We start from the raw sequence: 27,668 nt of genomic DNA on the forward strand, positions 1-27,668 counted from the left end.
CCGACTCTAGTGACTAATCGCTCAGCTCTCTGCTTCAGCTGCTTCTGCCTCCAAACATATTAGTGAAGATGATGATGATGAGTGACAGGGACTTTTGCATCTCGTCCCAATTAGCGAGCCACCCATGTCCCCCCTCAACATTTACTAGAGGAGGAGAGTTGACAGATGCCCATCAGTCACCTCTCCCTGCCCTGACACACCCCCCCAGTAAGAAACCCTCCCCCCTTGCTTCCAGACACGCAGGCCTGTTGCCACCAGTGTTACAGCCAGCCGCCATCATCCTCAATGTCTCTGTGAGAGTCAGCACGGTGAAACCAAGACAGTAAGACTCCCATCAGCTCCTCTCAGTACTGGGAAAGCTTTTTGTCATTAGACTGTCTGAACACACTTTTGCTAAATTAATAACTCATTAATTAATAACCGTCCCTTACTATTGTATAGCAGGGGAAATTCTCATTTGTACGGCTGCAGCAGTCTGGTGGATGAGTATTGTGATGGTACTGCAGGAATGCTTTACAGGTCTGAGCATAAAACAGGGCAGCACTTGATAAAATTGTGAGGCTGTAGCACTTGAGCTTCTAGCAGCCAATCAGAGGCTAGACCACGAGGTGTGGCTTTGTTCTAATGGAGCTGTGACATGAACCACTGTGAGGGCCTTTTCACACCGCCATGCAGCAGCCATTCTGACATCCGCCTACCTGATTCAATTCTCCCTAAAAAAGCAAAGCGTGTTTAAAAGCTGCTGCTGCTGCTTCGGCTCAAGGCTGCGACCACATCATAGCGTCAGAACAACCCTCTCTCTATCACTCTCGCTTTAAATGGCAGATAGCAACTCGAAGAACCGACGCCTACTGGACAGGCGTGTCGCATCGCATCATTTCCAGCTCGCAAATCAAATTAAAAACCACATTGTTCACGGTAGCAGCTGTGCAAGCTAGCGGTAGCTAACTATCTACCTGGACACCAGCAGCACCTGGATCTGGAGCACCAGCTCTTTGACCTGTGATGCTCGTCTCCTTCATTTGAACTGACTAAGCTCTGAGCAGCCACCGCTCCGTACTCCTACCGTGGTGATCCAAACCACTTCCCCTCACTGACGTGACCAGGTGACCAGGTGACCAGGTGACCAGTCACCACGCGTCGCTCTAAAAGCCATTTAAGCCACCGGGGAGGGATGTTATCAGAGGAGCTGAATGTTTTCATGGTGTGGTTGAAATTCAAAGCTGACAGAAAAGATTCTTAACCGACTCAAGCTGACAGGCTAATTTCATACATTAATAACAGCCCGTCCTGCTCTACCAAGCTTTTTTAAAGGACATGTCACATATTGGAGAAATACTGTGTTAAATGCATCCATTTGTTCTATTGATCTCTCTTTCACTGGGTGAAAGTGAACCATTAACTTCCTTCTTTGCTCTGGGAGTTTCCTGTATCGACCTGTTCTTCACTGGGACTCTTCCAAAGTGAGAGTACTGAGAGTGCAGCACACGGTAGACATGAGAAAGTCCACAGATAGACAGAACCCTCCAGAAACACATAGCTTTGACTGCATGCCTGGGTTACACCATGAAAAACAAAGCTCAGGTTTATTAGACTATCTGCTGCTTTCAAAGGACACCAGGAGAGAATTCAAGGAGCACTTTGACCAGGAATGTGCAAAGATCACCGCAGAGACAGGAGATAAAAATGATAGCTGCCACTTTGACTTGCACTTAAGAAGTCAAGTTATGGAGCTCCGGAGCAAACTGAGCATTGCAGGAAATAATAAAATGATGATGGACAAGCCAGATGGCTTTAAATCGAGGTCCAGTCGGGATCATTTGTGAATATATGGCAGACAAAGTTGAAGTCAGTCAGGCTGCTTGTGGAAAGATGGCATCCAGGTGGGATAAACACTTGAACTGTCTCCTCCAGTCTGCACTACCTTTAATTGGACCATGACTTAAGATATTACTACCCCCTCATGGAAGGAAGCAATAATTACAGTACTCCCTGTACCACTAAAGGATAAAGAATATTGCCGATATTATTATTATATTATATTATCAGACAGGCTCCAATCATTACGACCACAGACTTGATAGATGGACTGTCTGTGTTCCTATTAGAGGAATGTTGTACATCATACAAAGAGATGATTCACCAGCAGCTTTAATCAGCCTAAATACAGTAAAGGCATCCAGTTGTGTTGTTTGGGAATTTTTATATCTAGAAATTTGGATTTAATCCAAAATCAACTGAAAAGAATCAGTAACAAAGCCAGAGCTGGAGTAGAAGTGAATGGTTCTCTCTCAGTCATCATATTACCACCAGGCCTACCTTCCTACACTATCTTGTTTTTCAGAAATATAACATTTTATTTATTTTTGAATTTCCAAACTGCAAAGTGAGCAAAGAGAATAAAGATGTAGATCAGATCAGGATCTGCTGGGACCTGGTCACACCAAATACTGATCTGATTTACACTCTTCTTGTTTGTAAATTGATGAAAATAATTAAATCTTGTGTTTCTGAATGTATTCCTACTTTACAGCATCTCTTCACACCTGCCTCAGACTTTGGCACAGACTATATAGACGTGTTCCTCCCTACGGGCACTGTTCTCTTCCTATTGTATTCTCTTTCCTTTCATTTATTCCTCTTTTTTACCCTCTGTAATTGTACTGTGAAGGTAAACCATATAGATAAAGTATTAAGATGTGATTGGTCTTTAATGAGGCCGCCACAACTCCCCTGTTATTGTCTTCCTCCTATCGATGACACATCCATCCTGCTCCATCCTCCTCTCCACATTTAAAAAATTGTAATAATTGCTTTGGTGCAAGCTTGCACCACCAGTTTGCACTTGTCGCTGCATTTGCACTCAGTTTCAGGTGAAACAGAGACATTGAGTGTCGCTCACACAAAACAGGATCAAACGTGCAGTGCCATGACGAGGAGTCAGAGCTCTGCACGGCTTATGAGGCTTATTAACATTCCTCTCCAGCTGAAGCTGGTGGAATAACAAATATTGAATGTGACTTTTAAATACAGTAACTGTGATATTCCCATCTGTGGACTGGCAGCGTGTTGTAAATGAGTGGAACAGCAGTGTGTCGTAATGTGGATTGATACTCTCATAATAACTGTGCTCCACTAAGCAGGCTTTCAGAAAAAGCCCCTTCAGCTATCTGTCTCTCTTTTTATTTCTTTCACTTTTCATACTAATGCAAATTTGATTGCATTGCAGACCAGCTCGTGGCACAAGCAGTCCCACTTTTCTTGTGGCCCGACATGCTGATGTGTTGTGAATGAGCGTACATAATGGGTTTACTCTATAGGCTTTATCATCTTTCCATACATTTTGTGTTGGGTGTCACTGTATCGGCATGTTTTAACCTACATTTGCTGAACACACAATAATAAGCCGTCTTCTAACCTGTTCCACAGAGAAACTGGGGTTATTTCATCTTAGTCTCAAAAGCCATGTGTGATTTGAAAAGTGTTTGATTTACTTTTGGACAACAGCATAAAAACAAACATTTCAAACTAAGGGCACTGAGACAACCAACACTTTTATCATCAGCTCCTGTCTACCTGCAACAGAGCTCAGAGAAATGTCTCACATCTCAGTCTGAAAGGAAGCACACCGCTCCACACGTCCTAGTTAGAGTGGATTTAAACGATTCAGCAGTCAGTCGGCCCTCTGCATCAAAACTGTTCTAATTCTATTCTAAACAATAGGAAATACACGAAAACATCCACATGCTCATCAACCACGGTGACTGCTGGTGCTCCAAGCCCTGAAGTTTGTGAATTATGTCGTCTGAAGCTTCATGTTTTGATGCTTCATCCATCCAATCGTGGTCTTCTTCTAGAGAATCTGTGATCAAGCTAATTACAACATATGCAGAGGACCTGCTGAAGGTCTGAGGTGTAACTAGCCGCTCCCTCCACACATCCTCGTTTACTCCTTGTCTTGACAGCCAGGCTCCTATAGACTCCTTCCTTTTACAGGAGGAAAATGGCTTCGGCGCCACCTCATCAGCCGTGTGCCCACAAGACAACATTCTCCCCACCCAATCCTGAACACTGCAAACTCCCATCTATCCTCCCGGACACATTTGCTCAGTGTGACAATGGCTTCAGAACAGCCCAGCGTGGCAGGAGAGACCATCCGTTAAAATGAGCCCATGTCGGTCCATACATCAGCCACCCTGGAGAGGAGCTGGCTGCCAGGAGGCCCTGCCTCTTCCTGGCTGTCCAGCTACCTATCTGGATGGCTGACTGACGACATGAAGGAGATTTAGTGCAGAGTCTCAGTGGGCATGCTCGGGACAATCCCGGCAGATAGGAAACAGTAATTACAGCTGGGGGGGGGGTTGGCTCACCGGGAGTCTGGAGCCTTGCAGAGATTCGATGCCATGAGGCCAATAGATTCCAGCGTGCCAGAAACAAATGGTCGCTTCAGTTGTCAGAGCAGGAAAAGAACTACAGATTTGGGCAAATTTGACTTCAGGGGAGGTGATTTACTGGTTTAGCTGTCTGCTTAGTGACATAATTCTACCCAGATGGAAATATTAAGTCTCTGAGTTCACATTCTGACTTATGTATGAGCTATTCAACATCAAGAACACTTCAGCAAAGCCTATCTGACTATGCTAATAAATTCAGCTACCTATATTATTTCTGCAGCATATAAATATTTCAGATTCTCTGGTGGTGTTAACAATCTGTTTTAGGATCAGCACAGTAAAGTAATGTTTATAGGCCGCGGAGGCGATGACACAGTGGGGAAACAACCAACATTTGAGTGCAGGACATACCCTGAGAAGATATTTCCTCTAGCCCTTCGGTGACTCATTCACAATATCTGCAGGACTTAATTAGGGTCAACACAGACAATAAAGTGCCAACCTGACCCTGAGAGACACCAAGATTTACAGCAGGGTCTACAGAGCCTCTGGTGGTGTCTGCAGCATCATCCATTTCCAAATCTTCATCTTTATTTTCCACCATCTCCCGGTTTCACCCCACCCCTCTGTCATTCTGCCGCTCCATCTTCCTTTAACCTTTCTCCCACTCTCTCTATAAATATCTGCGTCTGAGTCTGTCTATTCCCCCCTCTCCCGCTCGCTTATGAAGAGAACAGGGGAATGTTCCATCCCCTGTGGATGTGAACACCCACTCAGGGTTAGGAGTACTGCAGCTGCAGGAGCTAACAGACCAGGCTTTCTACTGTCATGGAGGACTAATTGAAGGCATTTCTACAGTCCACAACATTAATAGCCCATGCTGTCAAACATAAACTCATTTATCTGCTATAAAAAAACAAAGCTACCCTAAATTGAATTTTATAATCCAATACAAAGTGATGTTTCAGTCTGTCCTCTCTTTCCACTAAATAATAAAGCCAAACACAATTTACGTTTTAAATCCTGTTTGGCTGAGTGAAAAACATATTCTGCACTCTTATCCTCAGCAACACAAAACAACTATACAGCTATTTTATGCATCAGCCCTTTTATGCTTTTCTCATTTTTCTTGGTGGTCCAAACGGATTCAGCGTTGTGCAGAACTATACATAGCCGCGCTCTCAGCTCTCCCTCCTGGCAGCGACACAAACAGACACACAACCGCATCACAACACTCTCATCTGATATCGTTCCTGCCGCTCCAGCATCCACATGTAAGGACTTTGTGCTTATTCTGCTTGTCAGTATCACATGGGAAGAGTTTCTGCTTTAATATAAAATGTAAATGTAAGATAGCACAGTAGACACAAAATTCAATATTCCTCTTTCTAATGTTTTTTTTTTGTTAATGCTCTCTGATGTGGGTATTAAAATGAGGTCAGCCAGGCCTGACGAAGAAATTACATGATTTAATGGCACCCCGGGGGAAGTTTAAATATAGCTCTGCATTACAATTGGCCTCCAACAGTACGGCATGACATGAGTTCATCCATAAACACTGAAATCCTGAATACGTCCTGCTCTAAGCATGCGTACTACAGTGGACAAATACTACACGTCAGTCAGACCTGTCCATCTGCTTATGCAAACATATTTTCATATAATCAAACATTTTATCATAGGGAAATCATGGCAGGGGTGCTGAGGCGGTCACGGCCTGTCCCCTGCACTGCCACTAGGTGGAGGAACAACCCATGTGTCCAATAAGCTCAGTTCATTTGTCTTAACAAAGTGTTTGATAGATACATAAAACCTTGTTTTCATTAAAGAGACTAAAATAAATTCACAAGGCAAATAAATGTGCAGGAAACATAAATTATAGTCGAGCTAGCAAAATTGTGCATATAAGTCTATTAAAAGCATGCAAGCAGATCAAATATGGATTAATATTCTTTATGTATTTAAGGAAAGCCCATTTTAGAAGACATTCACATGAAAGCAGTGTAGATGGAGACGTCCCACTGGGCGCTGTGGGCAGCTCATTCCCTATATACACCGTTTCACCATTCATTTGTATTCAAAGGTAGGAAATCTCTTTCATGGATGCTTCAAAATAATTTTCCCCATCACATCTTAAAAAGGAAAACTGCCTCTAATAATGTTAAATGCAGAAAAGAGAAGCCAAGGCAAGAAATGCATGGATCAATCCTGTTAGGAAATTAAAACATCCATCAATATCAAACAGGAAGCTAAGAAATTAAGTCCAATCTTCAGTGAAAGTGAAAAACATGAAAGATGCTCGCTGGAGTGTAAAATAGAGAATTTCCTTGCAGACATGAGCCTAATTTTGCGATCCTCCTTACAGACTGATCAACTTTGGTTAAACTCACAGAGACGGTTTGTTCAACCACAAGATCATTTGTGACTAAAAGGTCAATTCTAGACACCTCAAGCTGCAAAGTATAATTACCTAAATGTGCCAGATGAACAGAAACATTCACTACAAAAACAGGTTTGTGAAGTCCAAATGAACAGCCCTGTCCAGACTGACACAGATAATGAAGCCTGACAGATGCAGGCTACATCTGGTCCCACTGGTAGAAAGCAATCCTGTAGTGAAGGCAGGGAGGCACCAGCCGCTGTGACAGCTCCATTCACGACTCCGAGCTGAGCTAAGAGGAGGTGAGTGCTGCAGATACCTTTCATTTTCTGAGACTGCAGTAAGCTAGCCTCCATTCAGCCATCCTCTCTGTAGCAGCTGGATGTAGGCTGACTAATCCGGACTCACGGTATGTCCCTTTCTCTCTGCTTCACTCAAACTGCAATACCCATGATCCCCCAGCACTCTTCTGTCAGCCTTCCTCGTTTAACCTCATGCAAGTGTCAGCCCCCCCCCCCCCAGAAGGGTCTTCAGTTATTAGACAACAGCAGCCCTCATCAGCTGGTGTGAAGTGAGGGCAGCTCTGAAGTGATGGCGGATGACACGTGTCATCCCACAGGGCCTGGCTGTTTTCAGTCACAACACCACACAAAGCATCAGAGCGACTCATTCCACCAGCTTTGCAATTCAAATTCAGACTACAGAACCCCAGACGTGTCAAAGAGAAAGCACCATTTCTGATTGTGGTGGGGGAAGATGAAGTCTGTCAGACGGTAAATGGTTGTAAAGGATAGATAAATGATTTGTGTAAAAATGACATGGAGATGGAAGACATCAGACAGGCTGTAAAATGTCCCACGCTGCAGTTGTTCAATCAAACGCTCCATGTCCAAACACACAGCAGCAGAAAATAGGTAGAGAGGGTATAGCAGTCACCGTCAAACAAAGCATCTCCTAATTTCACGGCATAATGTTCAGACATGCACCCGCATTCCAACTTCCCCTTAACATTTTCACTTCTGCTGCTCTCCGCATGTGCACGCCCATCGACAGACGAGCTCTCAGCAACGTCGATAAGTAGAGACAGGCCCTCATTAGATTTACTGTCACACTACCATGCACGCTCCGATTTACTCCCACAAACTAAGTACACCACAAGACCACTGTGTAGGCGTTGACCTTTTACTAACAATCTCTTTGTGTTTGCCCAGAAGGGAAAATTTCAACAATGTCGGCAGACACCAAACTGTCAACAGCCTGCATGCAGAAGTAAGTTTACAGGCCACTTTGATTTGACCCCTACCAATAACAGTGTGTCTGATTTATGACACTTAAGTGAATCATTAACTAGAAAGACTAGCAGCACTGACTGCACACTGTAGCACGGGTTCCTGCTCTAAAAGCAGAACATCTGTGTGTTCTGCATAAAAAGTGCCATAGCAGCTGTGGGGGGTGTGAAGTGTATCATAGCTGGACTGTTACACTTTACTGCTTTAAGCCGTAAACTGAAACGTAATCTGTGTGGCTGCATGTGGTCAATAACTTGCTCCTATTACTTACAGAGCATCAGGACTGCAGTCCACAGCGAGCGCTGACACCCCCTCAGCTCCAGGTGAAGGTGGACCGGCCCCCAGCACGAGTTCTGCCTGAAGAACAAGACAAGACCACATTATATATAGTATAGTATAGTATTAGTTTTATTTCAAATGAGGTGATTACAACCGAAATATGATGATTTACTGCAGTAAAAGTACAAGTTCATTTCAAATTAAAGTCCTGTATTCAAAATCTTTCCAAAATAAGAGTTCAGAAGTATTATGAGCTAAATGTACTTAAAGTATTAAAAGTAAAAGCACTGGTTGTGATATTACTGGACTGTTAATACGTTTATATGTAAGAAGCATTTTACTGCTGTGTTTGGCAGAGATGGAGGTCATTATATATTTATACATTAAACACCGTTTAGCAGTACGACATCCTGATCTATAAACTAATGATTATGTGTAAAAAGTAACTGAACTAAAGTTCTCTGATAAATGTACTGTAGAACTACAATGGATATATTTACATAGAGTTTGGACTAACCTGCTCTTCTACAGTGTCTATAGATCACATGTGTTATGAATTGGTGCTATATAAATAGAGATTGATCTATTGATCTATTGATTGATTGACTGACAGTATTCTAAACTACTAATTCTACTTTCCACCAGTGAAAAGGCATGACAACAAATGGAAATATGAATATTAATGAGCTGAAAATGAATGATACTGAAGGTGAAGTAAAAGTATTCAGAGTACTGTAAGTACACAGTATGGTGTGTGAAGTGGAGCTGTAGTTCCTGGAGAAATGGCTCATTTCCACCAAATCGAAAGTGTGTTTTTTTGGAGAAGCTGTGTTGAGCAGCAGCTCCTGCAGGGAGGCTGAACCCGAGCACAAGGAGGAAGTCACCTCTGGCTCACTGAGCTACATTACCTGGCGCTCACTCTGCGCTCGGGCTGCGGGGCGTGAGGGAACATGGCAAGGACTGCGGCCAGCTGCAACTCTAAGCCCCATCTGAAGCACGAAGACATCCGGAGAAACGGCTACCACAGCGGCAGAGAGGTAAGTCTGGCAGCGGCCGGCTCACTCAGCGGTGCACCTGCTCGCTCAGGTGTTCCCCTCTGCCTTGGACAGATCTGGGCGAGTGTTTCTAGCAGCTCTTTACTTTAGAGGTCCTCTGAGGAACCGACAGGTTCGGTGTGCCTGCTCACCTACTGCACGAGCCGCAGCTCGTCACCTGTCTGAGGCAGCGTGCACATGCAGAATCATTATGTCATTGTGCCTCCAGCTTAGTTTTGTGCTTCCCTGCTGCAGCTCTGACCGAAGCTCAGCTGGACCTGTGGCTGCTGCTGGTTTTTGCAGTTGAGAGTCGGTGAACTCCTGTAAAACCAGGCTGAGGGTGATCAGAGGACCCCACCCTGACTGGCTTCCTCCCTGCAGAAGCAGGTTTTTCTCTGCCTTCCGGCTGTGCAGAGCAGGAAGGTGCTGAGGCTGTCAGTTGGCTGTCTGTTAGCTGACTGTTGGCTGACTGTTGGCTGTCTGTTGGCTGTCAGTTAGCTCTGTTAGCTCTGTTAGCTCGGTGCTACTTCAGTAAAGCTAGTTTGTTTTTGCTAATTAACTCACCTGCTTTGTTCAGGCTACTGTGGACTTAGTTTTCCTTAATATGTTGTTGTGTGTTTATAACCAGCTCATAGTTAGTTACAGTTAGTCACTTAACTTAGTGTTATTATATATTTATACACATTTTAAATACTGTTAGAATCTGATACTTAATAAAGCAATCAAGTCAGTGATTCAGTTAGCTTAGATTTAATAAGTGGGCTGCTTAAAAAGGAACATTTGCATCCCCATCACTTACTGAATTAGACCAGACTGATCGATTGATTGATGATAGCTAGTTTAGCTAGTTTTGTTAAAGCTAACTAGCTAACTGGTGACTCCAGTGTTTACGTTCAACGACACTTACCGCAGTTTAAAGAAGTTTCCATAATCCTTAAAAACATTTATATCCAAATGACATAAGAATAATAGTGAAAATAATCCGTCAGGTGCCCAAAAACAACATATTGATTCCTTATCGGCTGACAAACAAGATGGCAGCCGGAAGTGACGTATCTATCAGCGGTGACGTTTATGTTGTCATAATGATGTTGGCTGCCATGTTTGGCTGAAGAAAAGAGCCTTTTACTGGAGAAATGGATTAAAATACTCTTTATTGTGGAGCTAAATATGGACAGAAAGCCTTTTGTAAATGGTGGGAAGAGTTCCCAAACACTGGTGAGTTATTAAATCAGGCCTCAGATTTCATTTCTGATAATTAGATGCTAGCGCACATGTAAAAACAGGCTGCTATTAGAAATCAGCTCTGATCGATAGTGTTGGGGATTGTAGTCATTTAATGTGTGTACATAGCAGCCAGGGAGGTTAGCCAGTTTTAGTACACGTTTGAGAATAAAAATGATTTTGCTGGTTTCTACAGTGACCTCTGCAGCACTGTATTCCCTTTAAACTCCCTTTAAACATTATCAGCTTTGTCACATTTAGAACATCTGAGGCACAAAAAACACGTTTTGAGTCCAAATCAGGTCCCGATCAGGTACAGAGGTGTCAGAATATTGATGTGTGTCCAAAAATGACATCGTAATGTAATTTATTTAATCATTATTTGAATGTTAACAATGCAAAAAGACGTGTTTTAGCACCTTTCATTTGGTTCAGTATGACTCCAGATAGTCCTCCAGTTTGTGTTGCTTCCTGCTTGAATAATCTGTGTTTTGTGCTGTAAGTTCACCGCTGGGCCGCTGTCTGTCTCCTTTTTATTCAGGTTAATTGGTATGTTGAAGACGACGCTTTGCTTGAAATCAAGCCCTCTTTATTCAAACGCTATTGTTCTCTCTCGTCTTGTTTGCAATGTAACACAGCTTACGTGGGCCTCTTGTTGTTTAGAAAAATGGCCCAGAGACTGGTGTTGCCTCCAGGCAGCACAGGCAGGAGTCCTTTGAACAGGCGCCCATCTATGTGGCTGTCATGACATACCTGGGCTTTGGCATTGTCACCCTGTTCGGCTACCTCAGAGACTTCCTCAGAGCTGTGGGCATAGAGAAGTGCCACCTCGCCCAGGAAAGAGAGGAACAGAAGGTGGGTAAAACGTGCAATCAGCAGAAACACAGGCACATTTGAGGCAAACACACATACAGCAAACACACACATGCACCCAGGCAGTTGGAGGAGAGGAGCATGCCTGCCTTGGGTGTCAACACATTTTGTTTCCCCCTAATTATTTCAATTTTTGCTCCTAAGCTTTCTCTGCGCCTTCCTCCTTCATGTTCCTCTGTGCTATAATGTTGTCATGGGTGAGACAGGACACCACAGAGAATTTCTGCTGAGGACCTAATTAAATCTCAGAGGATTCAAGTCCTTTGTTACTGCGCTTTAGATTCTAGATAGAGCCTGTGCACTGCCACATAACAGCCTCTGTATTACCATAGATTTGATTTCTGGAATCCAAAAATCCCAGTTAAGATAAGTTGGTGGGGGTTAAGCTTTGTGCAGCTCATATTAGTAAAGCTATAACCTTATAAAAACAAATGCTGCGACCGTGTTTTATCGTTAATTTGGTGCGTATGCAGAGACTGTAAAGCACTCTGGGATACAGAGGCAGGCAGTTTGCTACCTTGGATCAAAAATACAGCGGGGGGGTATTTCAGATGGAGCTCAGGGGTGGACACACATGGTGTGTTACACAGAAGAGCCTCTGGTCAAACTAGCTGAGACAGTGGAAACATTGTTTTTCTTGTTGATGCTGAAGCCACTGAGTGAAAAAACACCTCTTACTATAAAGAATGTGTAAATATTGTTAACGGTTAGTAAGACGCTGCTTTAATTAACCTCAGCAGTGGTTTTATCATGTTTAGTTTCCTGCTGTTGTTGCTCCACCACTGTGTGACACATCCTGCTCACAGACCGTCTTTCTGTGAGGAGGTTGCAAAAGTTTCTCTCTGCTTTCAGGATTTCGTACCACTTTATCAAGATTTTGAGAACTTTTACACTCGAAACCTGTACATGAGGGTACGAGACAACTGGAACCGTCCCGTATGCAGCCTGCCAGGACCCGTCTTTGACCTGATGGAGAGAGTGTCAGATGACTACAACTGGACCTTCAGGTCTGTAATCCAGCCACATATGACAGACATACTGTAGGTGAGACATACTGTAGGCTCATAATCACTCTGCTCAACATTAAGCAGGCCAGCCAGTGTTTTTGAACACAATAACACTCCTCTGGGGATATACAACCAAGATTTAATTGGCCAGACCAAGCTGCTCCTCTGTGAGCTAATGGAGAAACCAAAGCACATGGGCATGTTTCTTCAGGAGGGATATGTCAGTCCTGAATTTCTGGATGCAGCTGAGATGCCTCCGTGCTTCACAGCAGGGTCCAGGAATATATTATGTATGGGAACATGAACAGAGCCATGGGGAGGAGATCTGACATTAAGAATTGGGAAAGAGTGCTAGGCGTGAATTACATGTTTAAAGAGGTTTAATGTGGCTGGAAAAAGTAGAAATGGGGCAGTCAGCTTGTCTTTTGTGGTGAAATGCCAAAGAGACATGGTGTGCAGGTTTACATTAGCAGTGAGAGGAAATAGGTCAGGTGATAACACGGAGCAGTTTTCCTGAAAAGGAAGGCTGCCTAGTCACTTGTGTGATGTTCACCAAAACATTTCCCCTGTGAGTGTTTCTTTAACACTTAAAACATGTCTGAGAGAGAAGGAATTAGAAATGCAGCTCACGCAGAGTCACTGCTGTTTACCTTAAATAAACATAGTTCTAATTACTTCTCCTGAACAGAACTCTGCTGATGAGGAGGAAAGTTTATGATTAGTAATTATATTTAATTGAATCTTGATTAGTTGTTATAATACAGAAGTCATTGTCTGAGTGAGAGAGGTTAAGTGACTCCTAATGTTTGTGTCTTGCAGGTTAACTGGGAGGACCCTACACAATGTCATCAACATGGGCTCTTACAACTACCTCGCTTTTGCTGAGAACGATCCTGATTTCCTGAAAACTGTGGCAGACAAAACCCGTCAGTATGGGGTCGGGGTCTGCAGCACAAGGCAGGAAATGGGTGAGTTTGTGGTCAGTGAGCAGTTGAACATATATTTAAAAAAAGTGACACCTGTTGTCTGATGCTAGTTTCAGCAACGGTATTCATTTTATCCTCAGCCAAAAATGACCACTTCACATGTTAAGAGCATTTGGTGCTGCACATTTCTTCCATGTGCATCTGCTGTAAAAGTGTCCTGATGGCTGAGTGTCAAACTGGAAATAAAAGACCACCCCCCTCATCACTTATGCCATCAGTTATCTTCCCTGTGAATTATACTGCCCGAGTGTTTGATTATCTTCCAGTGGCTGCAGTGTTATATGAATTATTGAACCTTTGTTGAATTATGTAGCGTTTGGGCATAAGCTGAGATCATTACGTACCGGCCCGCGCTGATGAATGAAACATGGTGGACATTAGGCAGGATGCAAAAGGAATATATGTGATCGGAAGTGTCAGAACGGCAACGATCACAAAGTGGGAGCTGCGGCTTCAGATGAATTCTAAACGCTGCGTTATCCTCTGAACTTCGACCTGGTTTCTGATGGGGTGTAAGTGGCTGTGTGAACCAGGATCTCATGTTCCGGCACAGCGATGGAGAGGCAGTGATATCTGATGATTGGCTATCAGCTGGGTGTTTATTGGTCCAAAGCTGCCAAGGGGGGAACATTACGGAGCTCAGTGAATGGGCCAGACTTGGCAAAGTTTAAAAAGTAGTTCATTTTCCCTCTGCTGATGATGTTTAGTTTATGGCACTTGTGACACCGCTGTGCCGTGTATGTACTGAGAGCAGGCTAGCAGAAAGAGAGCTGACATACAAGCTCGGAGCAGGTTGAGTCACGGCGTAGTGTTGCATGATATCAGCAGTTTGACAAGAACAGAGAAAAACAGAGGAGAGAGGGGGCATGTGATCGTTAGTTATACGTACTGTATGTCTGAGTGCGAGTCGGGCCCCTTCCCGCATCCACACACACTCCTCCGCACCATCCATTATTCATTTCTGTGATTTATTTATATGTTTATTTCTCTTTCAGAACGGGACTGTTTCTCCCTGGGTTTGTAATCTGTGTTTCAGCTGGCTCACTGTGAGGGTTAAGGAATAACAAGCATTTCTCCCATGAGACCTTATTAAGCATCAATTATTAAAGACCCCAATATCTCTGTGGTAGCAGTGATGCCATCATCGCCCTGTGTGAGTGCACATGCAGCGATTTGTGTTGGTGATAAACAGAAAGTGTGCTCTACTAAGTATTTCTACTTGTTCTTTCACTCTTCTGTGTATCTGACCTCTTAAGGTTGAATTTGAGCTTTTTTAAAATGTTTCATCACATTATCTGATGTGATATTCTTCAAATGGAAACTGCAGTTTTGATCAACTCCTCGATCTCATTTGTACACAAAATCAAGTTCACTTCAGTCACGCTGAGTTCAAACGTTGCCAAAAGATATAAATCATTCTCCCACAAATACTATATATGTAAGTGTGCAGAGAGCGCGTTCCTTTATTGGAGAGGAAGTGGATACAAAGTGCACTGGAAGCACGCCCTGAGAATAAACAGACAAGTCAAACATTCATGGATTTGTTTTAATGGATAGCTCACTGTTCCGCCAATTATTAACATACAGTAAATTAGATAATGATGTCATGCGTGGTGTGTGGTGGTTAGCAGGTCCAGCGTTGAACCTGAGGTCTCTGTGTGGAGCCTGCATGTTCTCCTGGTGCTTGTGTGGGTTTACTCCAGATGTGCGGCTCAGTCCAGAGACATGCAGATTGCAGGTGACTCTAAGTTTCCTGTAGGTGTGAGTGTGAGCGGTTGTCTGTCTCTATGTGTCGTCCCTGTGATTGGCTGGCGTCCAGGGTGACCCCGCCTCTCGCCCAAAGTCAGCTGGGATTGGCTCCTGCACCCCCCTGTAACCCTAAAGGATAAGTGGTATAGATAATGTATGGATGGATGTCAAAGTGTTGCTCCATAATGTGCACCCTAATAAACCAGCGCAGCAGCAATAGAAGTGTTCAAACTGAGCCATAAATGCTTTGCTTGTCTGTTGACACTCAGGCTGAGGTTGGTGATAGAAATGATTAACTCTTCCAGGCTGGTTTTCCTCTTTTGAAGAAGAATCTCAGTCACAGGTTTACAGTCTTTACTGCGTCTCTCTAACCTTACCAGTAGTTAGAGCTGGTTAATAGTTATAGTTTTAAGCTTTGATGCTTGTGACGGTTGTGGTGGCTGAACGGTGACCTTGGCCATTCGGACGACATGTGAGCGAGCTTAATGAGATTCACATGACAGGATTATCATAGTGTTCCAGCTAACTGAAGTGAGTGGCTGAGATCTAATAAGGGCTCCACTCTGTCTTACCTTAAGAGTATCCAGAGCTGGAGCAGCATATCAATCAGGAGGCAGGGCCACAGCTGAGTAAAATGTTCTATGTGGAGAAGGAAATGCCAGCGCAGTTTGAAAAGCTGCACATGCCAGCAGGGGCTGTGAGGAAACGTTTGAATCGATTTGACTTGGCGCAAGGCCTGATGGAGAGCACTGAACGGGGATCACCCCAAAGACCGAGCTGCTCCACTGTATTATGGTTCTGTACCCATCAGTCAATACTCATTTCCCAGTCCTTCCTGAAAAGTGAAGTCAGCTCCTTCTTTTTAGGTGGTGTCTGATTTTTATTGATTAGGACTACTCTACGTACAGGTGGATGGAATAATCGCACCATCTTCTTCTGAGGGTTACCTTAATGGCACCAGGTTATCTGACTCCATTAGATTTTCATGGCTGATGGTACCTGAATGAATACTGTCTAAGTGTCTCAGTGTGCTTTAACACACTCTTTACTGAGACTTTTACTGTTTCTGGTGATGTGATGTTTCCATTTTTATCTTCTCTGAAAGAGTCTCTGAAATACTGAAACACTACTACAGTATCACTAAAGCACTCATTAGCAGCTGTTAGCTGGTTGGAAGTGTTTATAGAGTAACTGTAACTCTACTTGAACTCTAGTATAGTGTCCTGGTAGTGGTGTAGTACCTCTGTAGTAAGTGTAGAGTGTGTTAAACTGCAGAAATAGTGTGTATAATATATGAACGTCCTTCCTCTCTGTTATAACTGTATGTTTCCTATCAGCTGAACTCGGGCCGGTGCTGAGATACTGAGATAGCCCCAGAGATACTTTAAAATCCCACCTTTATAGCACAAAATAGAAAAGCACCATGTCAAGAGGCAGATTACAATCTGATCAATGCTCTAAATGAATTCTGGTCCCCTCCTGTCACATCGAGTTATAACCAGCTGCCTCGGCCCCAGAATGCACTGCAGAACCATCCTAGACCTTACAGGACTTGCTGTGATATGAGCTGGGATGAAAAAGGACAGTTGAGCTAAATTACAAATTTGCTACATGTGGAATCTCCTGAAATCCCCGGAGGGTGAGAGGTGCTGACGCTGTGTGTGCTGGCGGTCCGGGCTTTGGTGGATCTCTTGCTTTTCATCACGAGGCATTCACTTCTGTCAAAACGTGTGATTGGATGACAAAGACCAGAAAACCCAGGGACTAAAGGGCCGCGCCATAAACCAGCAGGTGATCTCGTCAGGGTCAGTTATCCTCCTGTCACTTCTGCCTCGTAGGTCACCTGAGCATCCACGAAGAGCTGGAGCAACTTGTGGCCAGTTTCCTCAGAGTGGAGGCCTGCATAACCTTTGGGATGGGATTCGCCACCAACTCCATGAACATTCCAGCAATTGTTGGCAAGGTTTGTGACTTCACACACTAAACGCTGCCTGCTGTGTATAGGAAGTCCTCCTGTGCGGTACGATGTTCACAGAAACGACTCTAATTAGTCTAGCTTTTGTTCCTTTCTTGCATACAGCCTAAATTAATGAATAACGGTCAACTAAACTCAGCTCCCGACCCACCCCCATTAATTAAAATCATAATTAAGCTTACAGTAGCCTGGAGGACAAGGCTTTGGGCAGAGCAGCTTTCAGACACACAGACAAGGACGGGCAGGTTTTGTTAAGAGCAGCACTCAAGGGTATGATTAGCCACACTGTGGCCGGTCGGCACACCAGCACGGGTTACCAGGGGCAACACACAGCATGGATATCTGTGATTGGACTGGACAGGAGGAAGGAGAGGCTGGCTGTTTAAATGATGAGAACGGGCTCGTTTATGCAGACCAAGAGGTGTAGCGGCCCCTCAGGCTGCACCCCCCACAGAAACCCCGCAGGGGCTGGGGGGGTCAACCCTCACTGCCAGCTCTATCCTACAGGGACGGGCTGTGCCAGGACCGGCCTCGCTGTGCAGGCAGAGCTACATCAGAGTGACAGCTGCTGGTAGGCCAGGGAGCAGGCCAGCTGGACCCCAGGCCAAACCGGGGGTATCTGTCACTGAGACGGTGTCAACACCCCCCTACAAGAGTTCACTCAAACTATTGCGGTGAAATGCTTAGAGCTCCAGTCTTAAATATGCTAATGCACTGGAGAGAATTTTGTGGAACGGCTGAATTAATTTGCATCCTGATTTGTAAGGAATGTGAAGCACCATTATGAAAATGATGATGTGTCTGTTGGTCAAAACTCCAGCAGACACGAGAGAAGTGAAGAATGATTAACATGTACCGGACATACAACTATTAACATGCACAGAAGACCCAGATGATAGTGAGGGAGGGGTATGGGTGGGGGCAGGGCAGGAGGAGCGGGCTGATGGGGGTTGAAATACAGTAAAATAACAGTGACGGTGTTTGTTGTTTAAGAGCTTATTCATTTCCTCTGTGCCCCCAGAACAATCCAAGTATCCACTACTAAATACTGCAGACATGTCGACTTTACTGGACGTCAGCAGTGCAGGAACGTGTGGTTCGCTCGTTCCACTGGATCTGAAAACATTTCTTTTTCTTCTCTGCTGACTTCCAGGGTTGTTTGATACTGAGTGATGAGCTCAATCACACATCTCTCATCTTAGGCGCCAGACTGTCAGGAGCGACTATCCGGGTGTTCAAACACAACAGTAAGTCAGTAACTCTCTCTTTTTAACGTAAGCCACAGTGCTTCTGCTCTGCAACAACATAACACACAGCATTACTGAAGGTCTCTGCGGTGTTGTTCCTGTTTGACAGCATATTTAGAGTGAAACGTTTGTGGCTCCTGCCATTTAAACATTGTTCATAGCACCGTAATGTATTTTGCAATAGATCACCTGATGATGGCGGTTGATGACGTGTGTTCAGCCTCTGTCGTGCACATTATCCTGTTGTTTCTCTGTTCCCTCCAAACTGTTGCCGCTGTGACAAACACAACACGTTCTGTTGTGCCTTCTTAGAATTCAGTGTTTAAAGCAGCAAGTGTAAAAGCTCTGATGAAACAGGTTCAGTTTACAGTCACGGCTTTGTTTCATCCATCAGCAGCAAAGCATGTGAAAATACCATCTTACTTAAACGATCTGTTCTCTGTTACTTTGTCAAATGACTTCTTGTGGAATGTTGATAGAGGCGAGTTATTCGGCAGGAAGGATGGAGCGAACATTGTGCTCGCATTGGAAACATTCAGCGCTCTTTCAGGAGACGTTCCTCTGGCAGCAAATGTGTCCTGACAGGTACAAGCAGAGTCAGTTATGGGTCCTCCAAGCAGATCCCAGAGGCCTGCCTACGGGCAAAGAGCCCTCGGGCACCCGAGAGGCCGACCCCTCCCTGCTTCCGCACCCCCAGGACCAGACACGTACACACTGTTATTAGGGCGAGGCCAATATTTACCAAGAGGGTTATACCAATCAACTGGGCCACTACACAGACTGTAAAACATCGGTGTTTGTTTGTCCAGTCTCGGTCTGAAATGTGTGTGTGTGGTTTCCAAATGCCCGAGGTGTGTGTCTTTGACAGAGAGGGAGTTCCAGAGCACAGAGCAGACGGACTGGTTTGTCCACTCCAGCATTGTTAGGCTTGTATATTGTAAATACTTCAAACAGCCAGATGAAGGCCACTCCTTTCAAAGGCTTCCATTCTTATTCTTCCAGATAATTAAATGTAGTCTTTTAAGGAGAGGCTTTGTAATGAGTCAGGAGCATCTGACAGTAACATGTTGTGGATATCCACCACTGTGAGCAGAGGGAGAGATTACCATCGTCCTCATCACAGTCAGACGGTATCTCATATCAGGTCGAGGCTTATCTTGTTTTGGTGCTTAACTGTCAAATAATATTGGCCTCATTCTTGTGTGTGCACACAACAAGCCACTGTGGATTTGTCTTTCACTGAACATGTTCCTCATGTTCATCTTGGTAACATTAAGTGTCTGGTGATATTCAGGAAGAGATTTTATCGAAGGAGCATCTGCTGCCTCTTCAGTAAAACAGTTGTTGTGCTGGAGCGGCGATATCGATCATCTATCATCTATCATCTATCATCTTTTGCTGCTCGGCTGGGTTGCGGTCAGAATGATGCCTGTTATTTACTGCAGCTATTCAGCACTGCCATCTGCTGGTGGTGTCTCCGTCACCTGCTAGAAACTCTGAGTGCTGCTGGGGAAGGATTTTGCTGAAGCCAGAATTTCAGTCATACTTTTAAGCAGCCGTGCAGACCGCATTGTTAGTAATCCTACCTGCTGCAGACGCTTCTGCTGTGTGGAGTGTGTGGAAGGTGTTTCTGGCAGATACAGTAGTGCTTTGTGTACTCTGTGAACTGCCCTGCCCTGTGGACAGTATTACTCTACTCACTGTGTTTGCTTTCAGCTGCTGTTCCTTACAAGCTATGATTTGTTTTATCTCTTTACTGTGTGTTTGGACATGTAACATGTGTAACTGTAGGAGCTTAGAAACTATTGCAAACATTTCTGTGTTAAGTTCTTTGTTTGAGTTTGGATCATTGTTGAGTTCTTGCCCACTTTTTCACTCCAACTCTCCTCCTGTGTGTCAGACATGCACAGTCTGGAGAAAATGCTAAGAGAGGCCGTTTGCTCAGGGCAGCCTCGGACCCACAGGCCCTGGAGGAAGATCCTCATCGTGGTGGAAGGCATCTATAGGTCAGCCATCTCTACACACACACACACACACACACACAGACTAGCATAGCCACTCTCCCACAGACACATATCTTGAGTCAGTTGAGCTGCTGCATGAATCTTAGTAAGTCTGAGCTTCCAGGTGGTCTTAAGCAGAGTTTAGTAGAATCAGACTCAGGTAGAAACTTCATTTGTAACCTGAGCAGAGCATCCAGTCGCTGTTTATCAGTTCCTGTAATGGTCTCTTTTTCAATTGCATCTCTACCCTTGTGTGTGTGTGTGTGTGTGTGTGTGTGTGTGTGTGTGTGTGTGTGTGTGTGTGTGTGTGTGTGTGTGTGTGTGTGTGTGTGTGTGTGTGTGTGTGTGTGTGTGTGTGTGTGTGTGTGTGTGTGTGTGTGTGTGTGTGTGTGTGTGTGGTTGGGTACTGTTTGATTACTGCAGAGAGGAGAAAGGTATTGTGTGTCTCTCTGGCAGTGAGCGATCCTGAGTCTTAGTGACCCTCTCCATCTGCTCATTAGCTCCAAATCAAGGCCAAATGGAGCCACAGAGATTGACTTGGCTACACCCCCAGCTCCAACTGTTTATCACGGCCGTTTCCTTTTCTCCTCTCTTCCCTCCTTCTGCCCTCCATCGCTCCCTGTATTTCAGTCATTGTGCTTTCAGTCAACATGTTATTCTTTCCTCAACAGTCAGTCAGCTGTGAAGTTCATGTCATTGTTTTATGACAATCCTCTTATCCAGTGAACGAGAAAACCTTGAACATGACCGTCAGTTGGTATTAATTAACTATTAGTTCCGCAACAATCCTGGTAATTTGAGACAACCTAATTGCACATCACCAGGCTGCCTTTATAATGCCTCATGTCAGGCGCAGGCAGTAAAGAAATGCCTCCTTTCGGAGCGGCTCTGGAGGAACTAATGCTCCATCTACTCCCTCCCTGTAACATCAAAAGGCTTGGATAAGGAGTAGGCATGCTTAAGCTGTATCCTGGGCCCGGCTTTGATGTCCACATCGGTCCTGCTGAAGCCCTGTCTTATGTCATTTGGGGTGCAGACGTTCTCAGCCATAGCAAGGGTAGCAGGTCTGGGATTGCTCTATTCCCCGGCCATACACTCACTCATGCCGTCTATTTGTAGCCTTAAAAGGCTAGCATAGGAGGGGAGGACGAGAAGGGAAGGAGGTGGGGGTGAAGTGAATGGGGCATGTCAGATTATGTAATATTCAGACGAACGTGGGGTCAGACTCTTCTCCTTATGGACACCTTCACAGTTTGGCTGTTAACTGATGAATGTGTGCTCCTGTCGTCAGCATGGAGGGCTCCGTGGTGCGCCTCCCTGAGATCGTCGCTCTGAAGAAGAAGTATAAAGCGTACCTGTACCTGGATGAGGCCCACAGCATCGGAGCAGTGGGACCGTCAGGGAGGGGCGTGACCGAGCTGTTTGATGTCAATCCAGCTGATGTGGACGTGATGATGGGAACCTTCACCAAGAGCTTCGGGGCTGCTGGAGGGTACCTCGCTGGGAAAAAGGTTCCTGTGATTCTTTGGATTTTTCCCTTCATTCTGTCATTTCTAGTAAAAGTGAGAGAGTTAAAGGGGGTTTAAATAGTTAAACATAGAACATGAGCAAAAACTGAATTACACACAAACAAATGATCCGTTCTGATTAACAGAGACATTATGGAGTCTGACAGCAGCCCACCAGGACTAGAAACAGAAACCCGTCCTGTCTGACAGCAGCTAGTAGAGAAGATATTCTTTTTTAAAAAGCCTTCCTGAAATGATCGTAGCGTCCACCAGCACCGTTGTCAGTCCCTCGTTATCACCTGTTGATTCTCCAGTCAGGCAGAAACTCCAAGTTCAGACTTCAGAAATGTGTCGGTGGGATTAAAAAGCCCTGAACATCAGATGAGTGACTGTCTGACATAGTTTAGATAACGTGGCACCCATCGGCTGTAATAACATTCACCATCCTGGCTTCAAAGCACGTTAACACACATCTTACAAAGTACCTTAAAGTCCTTTGTGGGACGCCTCCCTCATGTGTCCCACAAATGTTCCCCGGGCTGTAACTCCTCTTTACTCCATTAAAAAGTACACTTTAGTACATAACCGTACCAGTTTGGGGGCAGTTGATTAGAAAGCAACAGAGGAAACGGCCATGTTGCTTGAATTAGGCATTCAGAGCGGGACCCTTCCTGCCGTTGCCTGATGTTGGCTCAGCCCTGCTCTGCCATAATAAGAAGGTAAAGCTGGCAGAGGGCCAGCCCCTTCTTGTGGCAGCCGTCGGAACTGCGCTCCAGATTTAACAGGATGACTTTTAACAAGCATGATCATCTTTGAAGTATGAACACTGTGCCGTGTTTGACAGCTGGCTGTAGTAAACCCCTGAAAGCAGCAGGCAGGAAAAGAGAGCGAAGACAGAGAAAGCCTTTGGATTTGACGCATTTGTTGTTGTGGTGAAATCCCCCAAAATCCTACATCAAGTGGCTTCGGGTTGACCGACAAAAGACTCTGCAGATGTGTTCTGGAAAACAGTCATGTTATAGCTATTTTATGAGAGCACCAAAAATAAATGCCCCAATAAATACACTCCACGCTCCTTCTAATTCACTTGAATCTCACATGAAGGAGGCTTTATTCATTAACCCTTCGCTTACACCTGGACTGGGCTGAAGTGTGTGTGTCCTGTGTGTGTGTGTGTGTGGACATGTATCACCACATCAGTCCTGTGGCCACTGTGCGGCTGAGAAAGCGCTCTGGAGCTGTCACTCCACGCCGCAGACGTGAGATAGATTTCGGACGTGTCCTCTTAACTGGTTTATCTTGGTTGAACCAAAATCCTGCGGGGCCCTAAAGCGGTGAAAATCCCCCGCCTTAAACGAGAACAGATGTCAGGTTGTTTCAAGGTTCTTATCCGACGTTTGAGCATTTCCCCTAAAATCCCTTCCCCTCGTGTGTGTGAGGAAGCCACAGCCGCCGCCCAGTGGGGACAGATGGCGGTGAGTGGAAATGGTGACCAGACAGCATCTCCGGCTTCGTGTCATCACCCCGCACCCGCTGGCCACCGAGCGGCGGCCCGTCGCGGCCCCGGCCTCAGCCCACGTACACACACACGTGCTCCGAGGGGTCGTTTTCCTGAAGCCCTGCTCTGCTCTTCACAATCACTGGCAGAATTAATCTCCTGTTGACATTCAGGAAAAATGAGCCCGACCGTCCTGTTTCTGGCTCATTTCAGAGCTGCTTCTCTCTCAGATCGGTGCGCCGGCTCCCCCAGAGTGGAGCGCAGGAAAGGATCCAGGGCTGTTTAGTAGGCAACGCCAAGACGGTCGTAGAGACAGAAGTGATGTGAGGTGTTGTCTTTGATGCTCAGGTGCTGACTGTACATGAGCTCGCTCTAGTGGTGCTGAAACAGCAGTGCAGGGCCCCACGCCGTCTGATCCTCTGTGACTCTGTCCTGTGTTCCAGGAGCTGGTGGACTACCTGCGCAGTCATTCTCACAGTGCGGTCTACGCCTCGGCCATGTCCCCTCCCGTCACCGAGCAGATCATACGTGCCATGAAGTGCATCATGGGAAAAGACGGCAGCGCAGAGGGTGAGTGTCTCCCTCCGGCGCACGTCGCCCTCAACCTCAGTCTTATCATCCAAAATACTTATCACAGCCGAAGCTCTTTGCAGGCAAATATTATGTCTGTCTTCTAACAAACTGACACCTTCATATAGTTTAATGGAAACAAAAGCAGAGCGGATCCAGAGGACGGCACCAGTGTTAACACTAGCAGTGAGTCCAGACCTGCAGGGAAAGACAAACAGCTGCTTGGTCAGAAAATGTGCTAGCAATTATAGGGGTCTGCAGTGGTAGGGGGGGGGGCTGGCAGTCCCTGAGCACACGTGACCCCAACATGGAGGAAATCATTTTCATGTGTGTGTTGGAAGGAAGGCTGTACGTTTCTGCTTTAATGGCATCAGACTCCAGGGCAGGGAAGTATCCAGAGCTCGTCCTCTGGACTGTAGCTGTAGTTCAGGTGGTCACAGAGGGAGGAACACCAGAGGGGGGGGCAGACACGGCACACAGCGCCGTCGGGGGCTCGTCGCTCCGAGGACCAGCGCCTGGCTCTGTCTGAGGTGGAAGGTAGCTTCGTGCAGAGATGAGTAACCTCCTCTGGCTCGGAGGCAGACGTGCTTTGTGTCTGACGTAGCCCAGCCAAAGAGCTGCTGTGGAAAAATCAGTCTTGACCTGTCTTATCGGGGGGAGGGGGCACAGCAAACACCGCTGTTCTTCAAAACACCCCCTCCGCTGTCCATCCGAAGGCTGTAAAAGCCCACTGTGACCAGACATCACATCCTATATCAGCCCCCCCCCTTCTGTTCTGTCTCGCTCATGTTACATTTGGCACTTTAAAGCAAACTGGGGGCAACGCCTCAGAGAACAGCAGCACCCAGCCTCTCTCATTACCTCCGTGCCCTCCATCTTAGCAGAGAGGAACCATTTACAAAATGGGGCCTGTGCTTTTTGGCAGATGCCTGAATGTTGTGCCCCCCCCTCTGCTGAGATAAGGGGATTTAAAGTGCTCTTACATCCCCATGAAAGAACTGTTCCCAGGTAGGCAGAGGGAAGCAGAGCTGGGCCCGACGCCACGGAGCACCGGGGGGGTTAGCAGGGCAGGCCGCCTCTGTGGCCTCTCATTTGTTTCCTAATACATTTATCTGAAATACTGAGTAGTATTAGTGCCCCCCCCCCCCCCAGTCAGCGGTAGTCCACAGTCACTCATTCTGTGGAAACCCATCGTGTCCAATTTACAAACGGTCACGTTGGCGGTGTTTACCGAGCTGGACCGGCTGATGAGGCGGCGCTGCAGAGGTGGGACAGGTGACGCCCCCCCCCCCCCCCCCCCCTGCAGGGGACAGTGTGAATGGGTGAAAAAGCAGAGTTGGTACTTTTCTCACGAACATCTGGGGGTGTCCATGTTTTGATTGGAGGCATTAGACGGATCCGCCAGCTGGCAGAAAACACCAGATACTTCAGGGCCAGGCTGAAGGAGATGGGCTTCATCATCTACGGCAACGATGACTCACCTGTGGTTCCCATCCTGCTCTACATGCCGGGCAAAGTGGTGTAAGTACTCTGAGAGAGGAGACCTGCACATGCTGCCACAGAGCACACACTCTTTCTGTGAGTCACTGGAGTAGACCGTGTGCACTGGGCTTCTGTAACCACTTAACAGACAACATCAGGTATTGATTAGGTACAGCCCAGGATTGTTTTAGCCACTCAGGTATAATCAATTGGCTATAAATTGTCTTTCAGTGCCAATCACCATTAATATCCATGAACAGGCCCCAGTAGTAGCTCCTGATTCTACATTCCTCACTTTTCATGGGCTGTGATGGTTGGAAACAAGTCGTTCTTCTGTTTTACCGTTAGACATTACTACGCTGACATTCCTCTGCTGCTGTTCTACCAGCTTTTTACATCTCTTGAGTTTTAGTGAAACTGCACAGAGGAGCATCTGTTAGACCAGTTTAAACAGCTGATGGTCACTGATGAGGAGTCACTGTCCTGATGACATTCATCTGTAGTGATCGGAGCAGAGCGCACAGCAACGGCCATCTAACATATGAGAAAGTGTTAAAGTATTAGTGACTGAATCAGTTTCTGTACTGAAAACACCTTCTGTGTTGATGCACTACAACATGGAAACACTCACAGCTCCTCTGTTCTGTTGCTGCTCACCAGGGCGTTCGCTCGAGAAATGCTAACGAGGAAAATTGGTGTAGTGGTGGTCGGCTTTCCAGCCACACCGATTACTGAGGCCAGAGCTCGCTTCTGTCTGTCTGCAGGGCACACCAGAGACATGCTGAACCAGGTACACACACACACACCAGAGACATGCTGAACCAGGTACACACACACACACCAGAGACATGCTGAACCAGGTACACACACACACACCAGAGACATGCTGAACCAGGTACACACACACACACACACACACACACACACCAGAGACATGCTGAACCAGGTACACACACACACACCAGAGACATGCTGAACCAGGTACACACACACACACCAGAGACATGCTGAACCAGGTACACACACACACACACACACACCAGAGACATGCTGAACCAGGTACACACACACACACCAGAGACATGCTGAACCAGGTACACACACACACACACACACACCAGAGACATGCTGAACCAGGTACACACACACACACCAGAGACATGCTGAACCAGGTACACACACACACACCAGAGACATGCTGAACCAGGTACACACACACACACCAGAGACATGCTGAACCAGGTACACACACACACACACACACACCAGAGACATGCTGAACCAGGTACACACACACACACCAGAGACATGCTGAACCAGGTACACACACACACACACACACACACCAGAGACATGCTGAACCAGGTACACACACACACACACACACACACACACACACACACACACACACACACACACCAGAGACATGCTGAACCAGGTACACACACACACACACACACACACACACACACACACCAGAGACATGCTGAACCAGGTACACACACACACACCAGAGACATGCTGAACCAGGTACACACACACACACACACACACCAGAGACATGCTGAACCAGGTACACACACACACACCAGAGACATGCTGAACCAGGTACACACACACACACACACACACACACCAGAGACATGCTGAACCAGGTACACACACACACACACACACCAGAGACATGCTGAACCAGGTACACACACACACACACACCAGAGACATGCTGAACCAGGTACACACACACACACATACACACACCAGAGACATGCTGAACCAGGTACACACACACACACACACACCAGAGACATGCTGAACCAGGTACACACACACACACACACACCAGAGACATGCTGAACCAGGTACACACACACACACACACACACACCAGAGACATGCTGAACCAGGTACACACACACACACACACACACCAGAGACATGCTGAACCAGGTACACACACACACACACACACACACACCAGAGACATGCTGAACCAGGTACACACACACACACATACACACACCAGAGACATGCTGAACCAGGTACACACACACACACACACCAGAGACATGCTGAACCAGGTACACACACACACACATACACACACCAGAGACATGCTGAACCAGGTACACACACACACACACCAGAGACATGCTGAACCAGGTACACA

At 46.0% G+C, this 27,668-nt stretch overlaps 1 protein-coding gene across 1 annotated transcript in view; it reads left to right on the forward strand.

Annotated features, from left to right (window-relative positions):
* The first annotated feature begins 9,245 nt into the window (after window positions 1–9,245).
* Window positions 9,246–27,668, forward strand: part of sptlc3 (serine palmitoyltransferase, long chain base subunit 3) — a 20,579-nt gene continuing 2,156 nt past the window's right edge. The window contains exons 1-11 of the mRNA XM_070841468.1: window positions 9,246–9,379; window positions 11,264–11,455; window positions 12,326–12,480; window positions 13,300–13,448; window positions 17,054–17,178; window positions 18,344–18,437; window positions 20,338–20,443; window positions 21,732–21,951; window positions 23,890–24,016; window positions 25,402–25,537; window positions 26,159–26,288. Coding sequence (XP_070697569.1) covers window positions 9,293–9,379; window positions 11,264–11,455; window positions 12,326–12,480; window positions 13,300–13,448; window positions 17,054–17,178; window positions 18,344–18,437; window positions 20,338–20,443; window positions 21,732–21,951; window positions 23,890–24,016; window positions 25,402–25,537; window positions 26,159–26,288 — 1,521 coding nt within the window. The 5' untranslated portion in view covers window positions 9,246–9,292. The remainder of the gene's footprint in view (window positions 9,380–11,263; window positions 11,456–12,325; window positions 12,481–13,299; window positions 13,449–17,053; window positions 17,179–18,343; window positions 18,438–20,337; window positions 20,444–21,731; window positions 21,952–23,889; window positions 24,017–25,401; window positions 25,538–26,158; window positions 26,289–27,668) is intronic.

The sequence above is a fragment of the Pempheris klunzingeri genome, chromosome 12, assembly GCF_042242105.1.
Source record: "Pempheris klunzingeri isolate RE-2024b chromosome 12, fPemKlu1.hap1, whole genome shotgun sequence".
In the NCBI taxonomy this organism is placed as follows: domain Eukaryota; kingdom Metazoa; phylum Chordata; class Actinopteri; order Acropomatiformes; family Pempheridae; genus Pempheris; species Pempheris klunzingeri.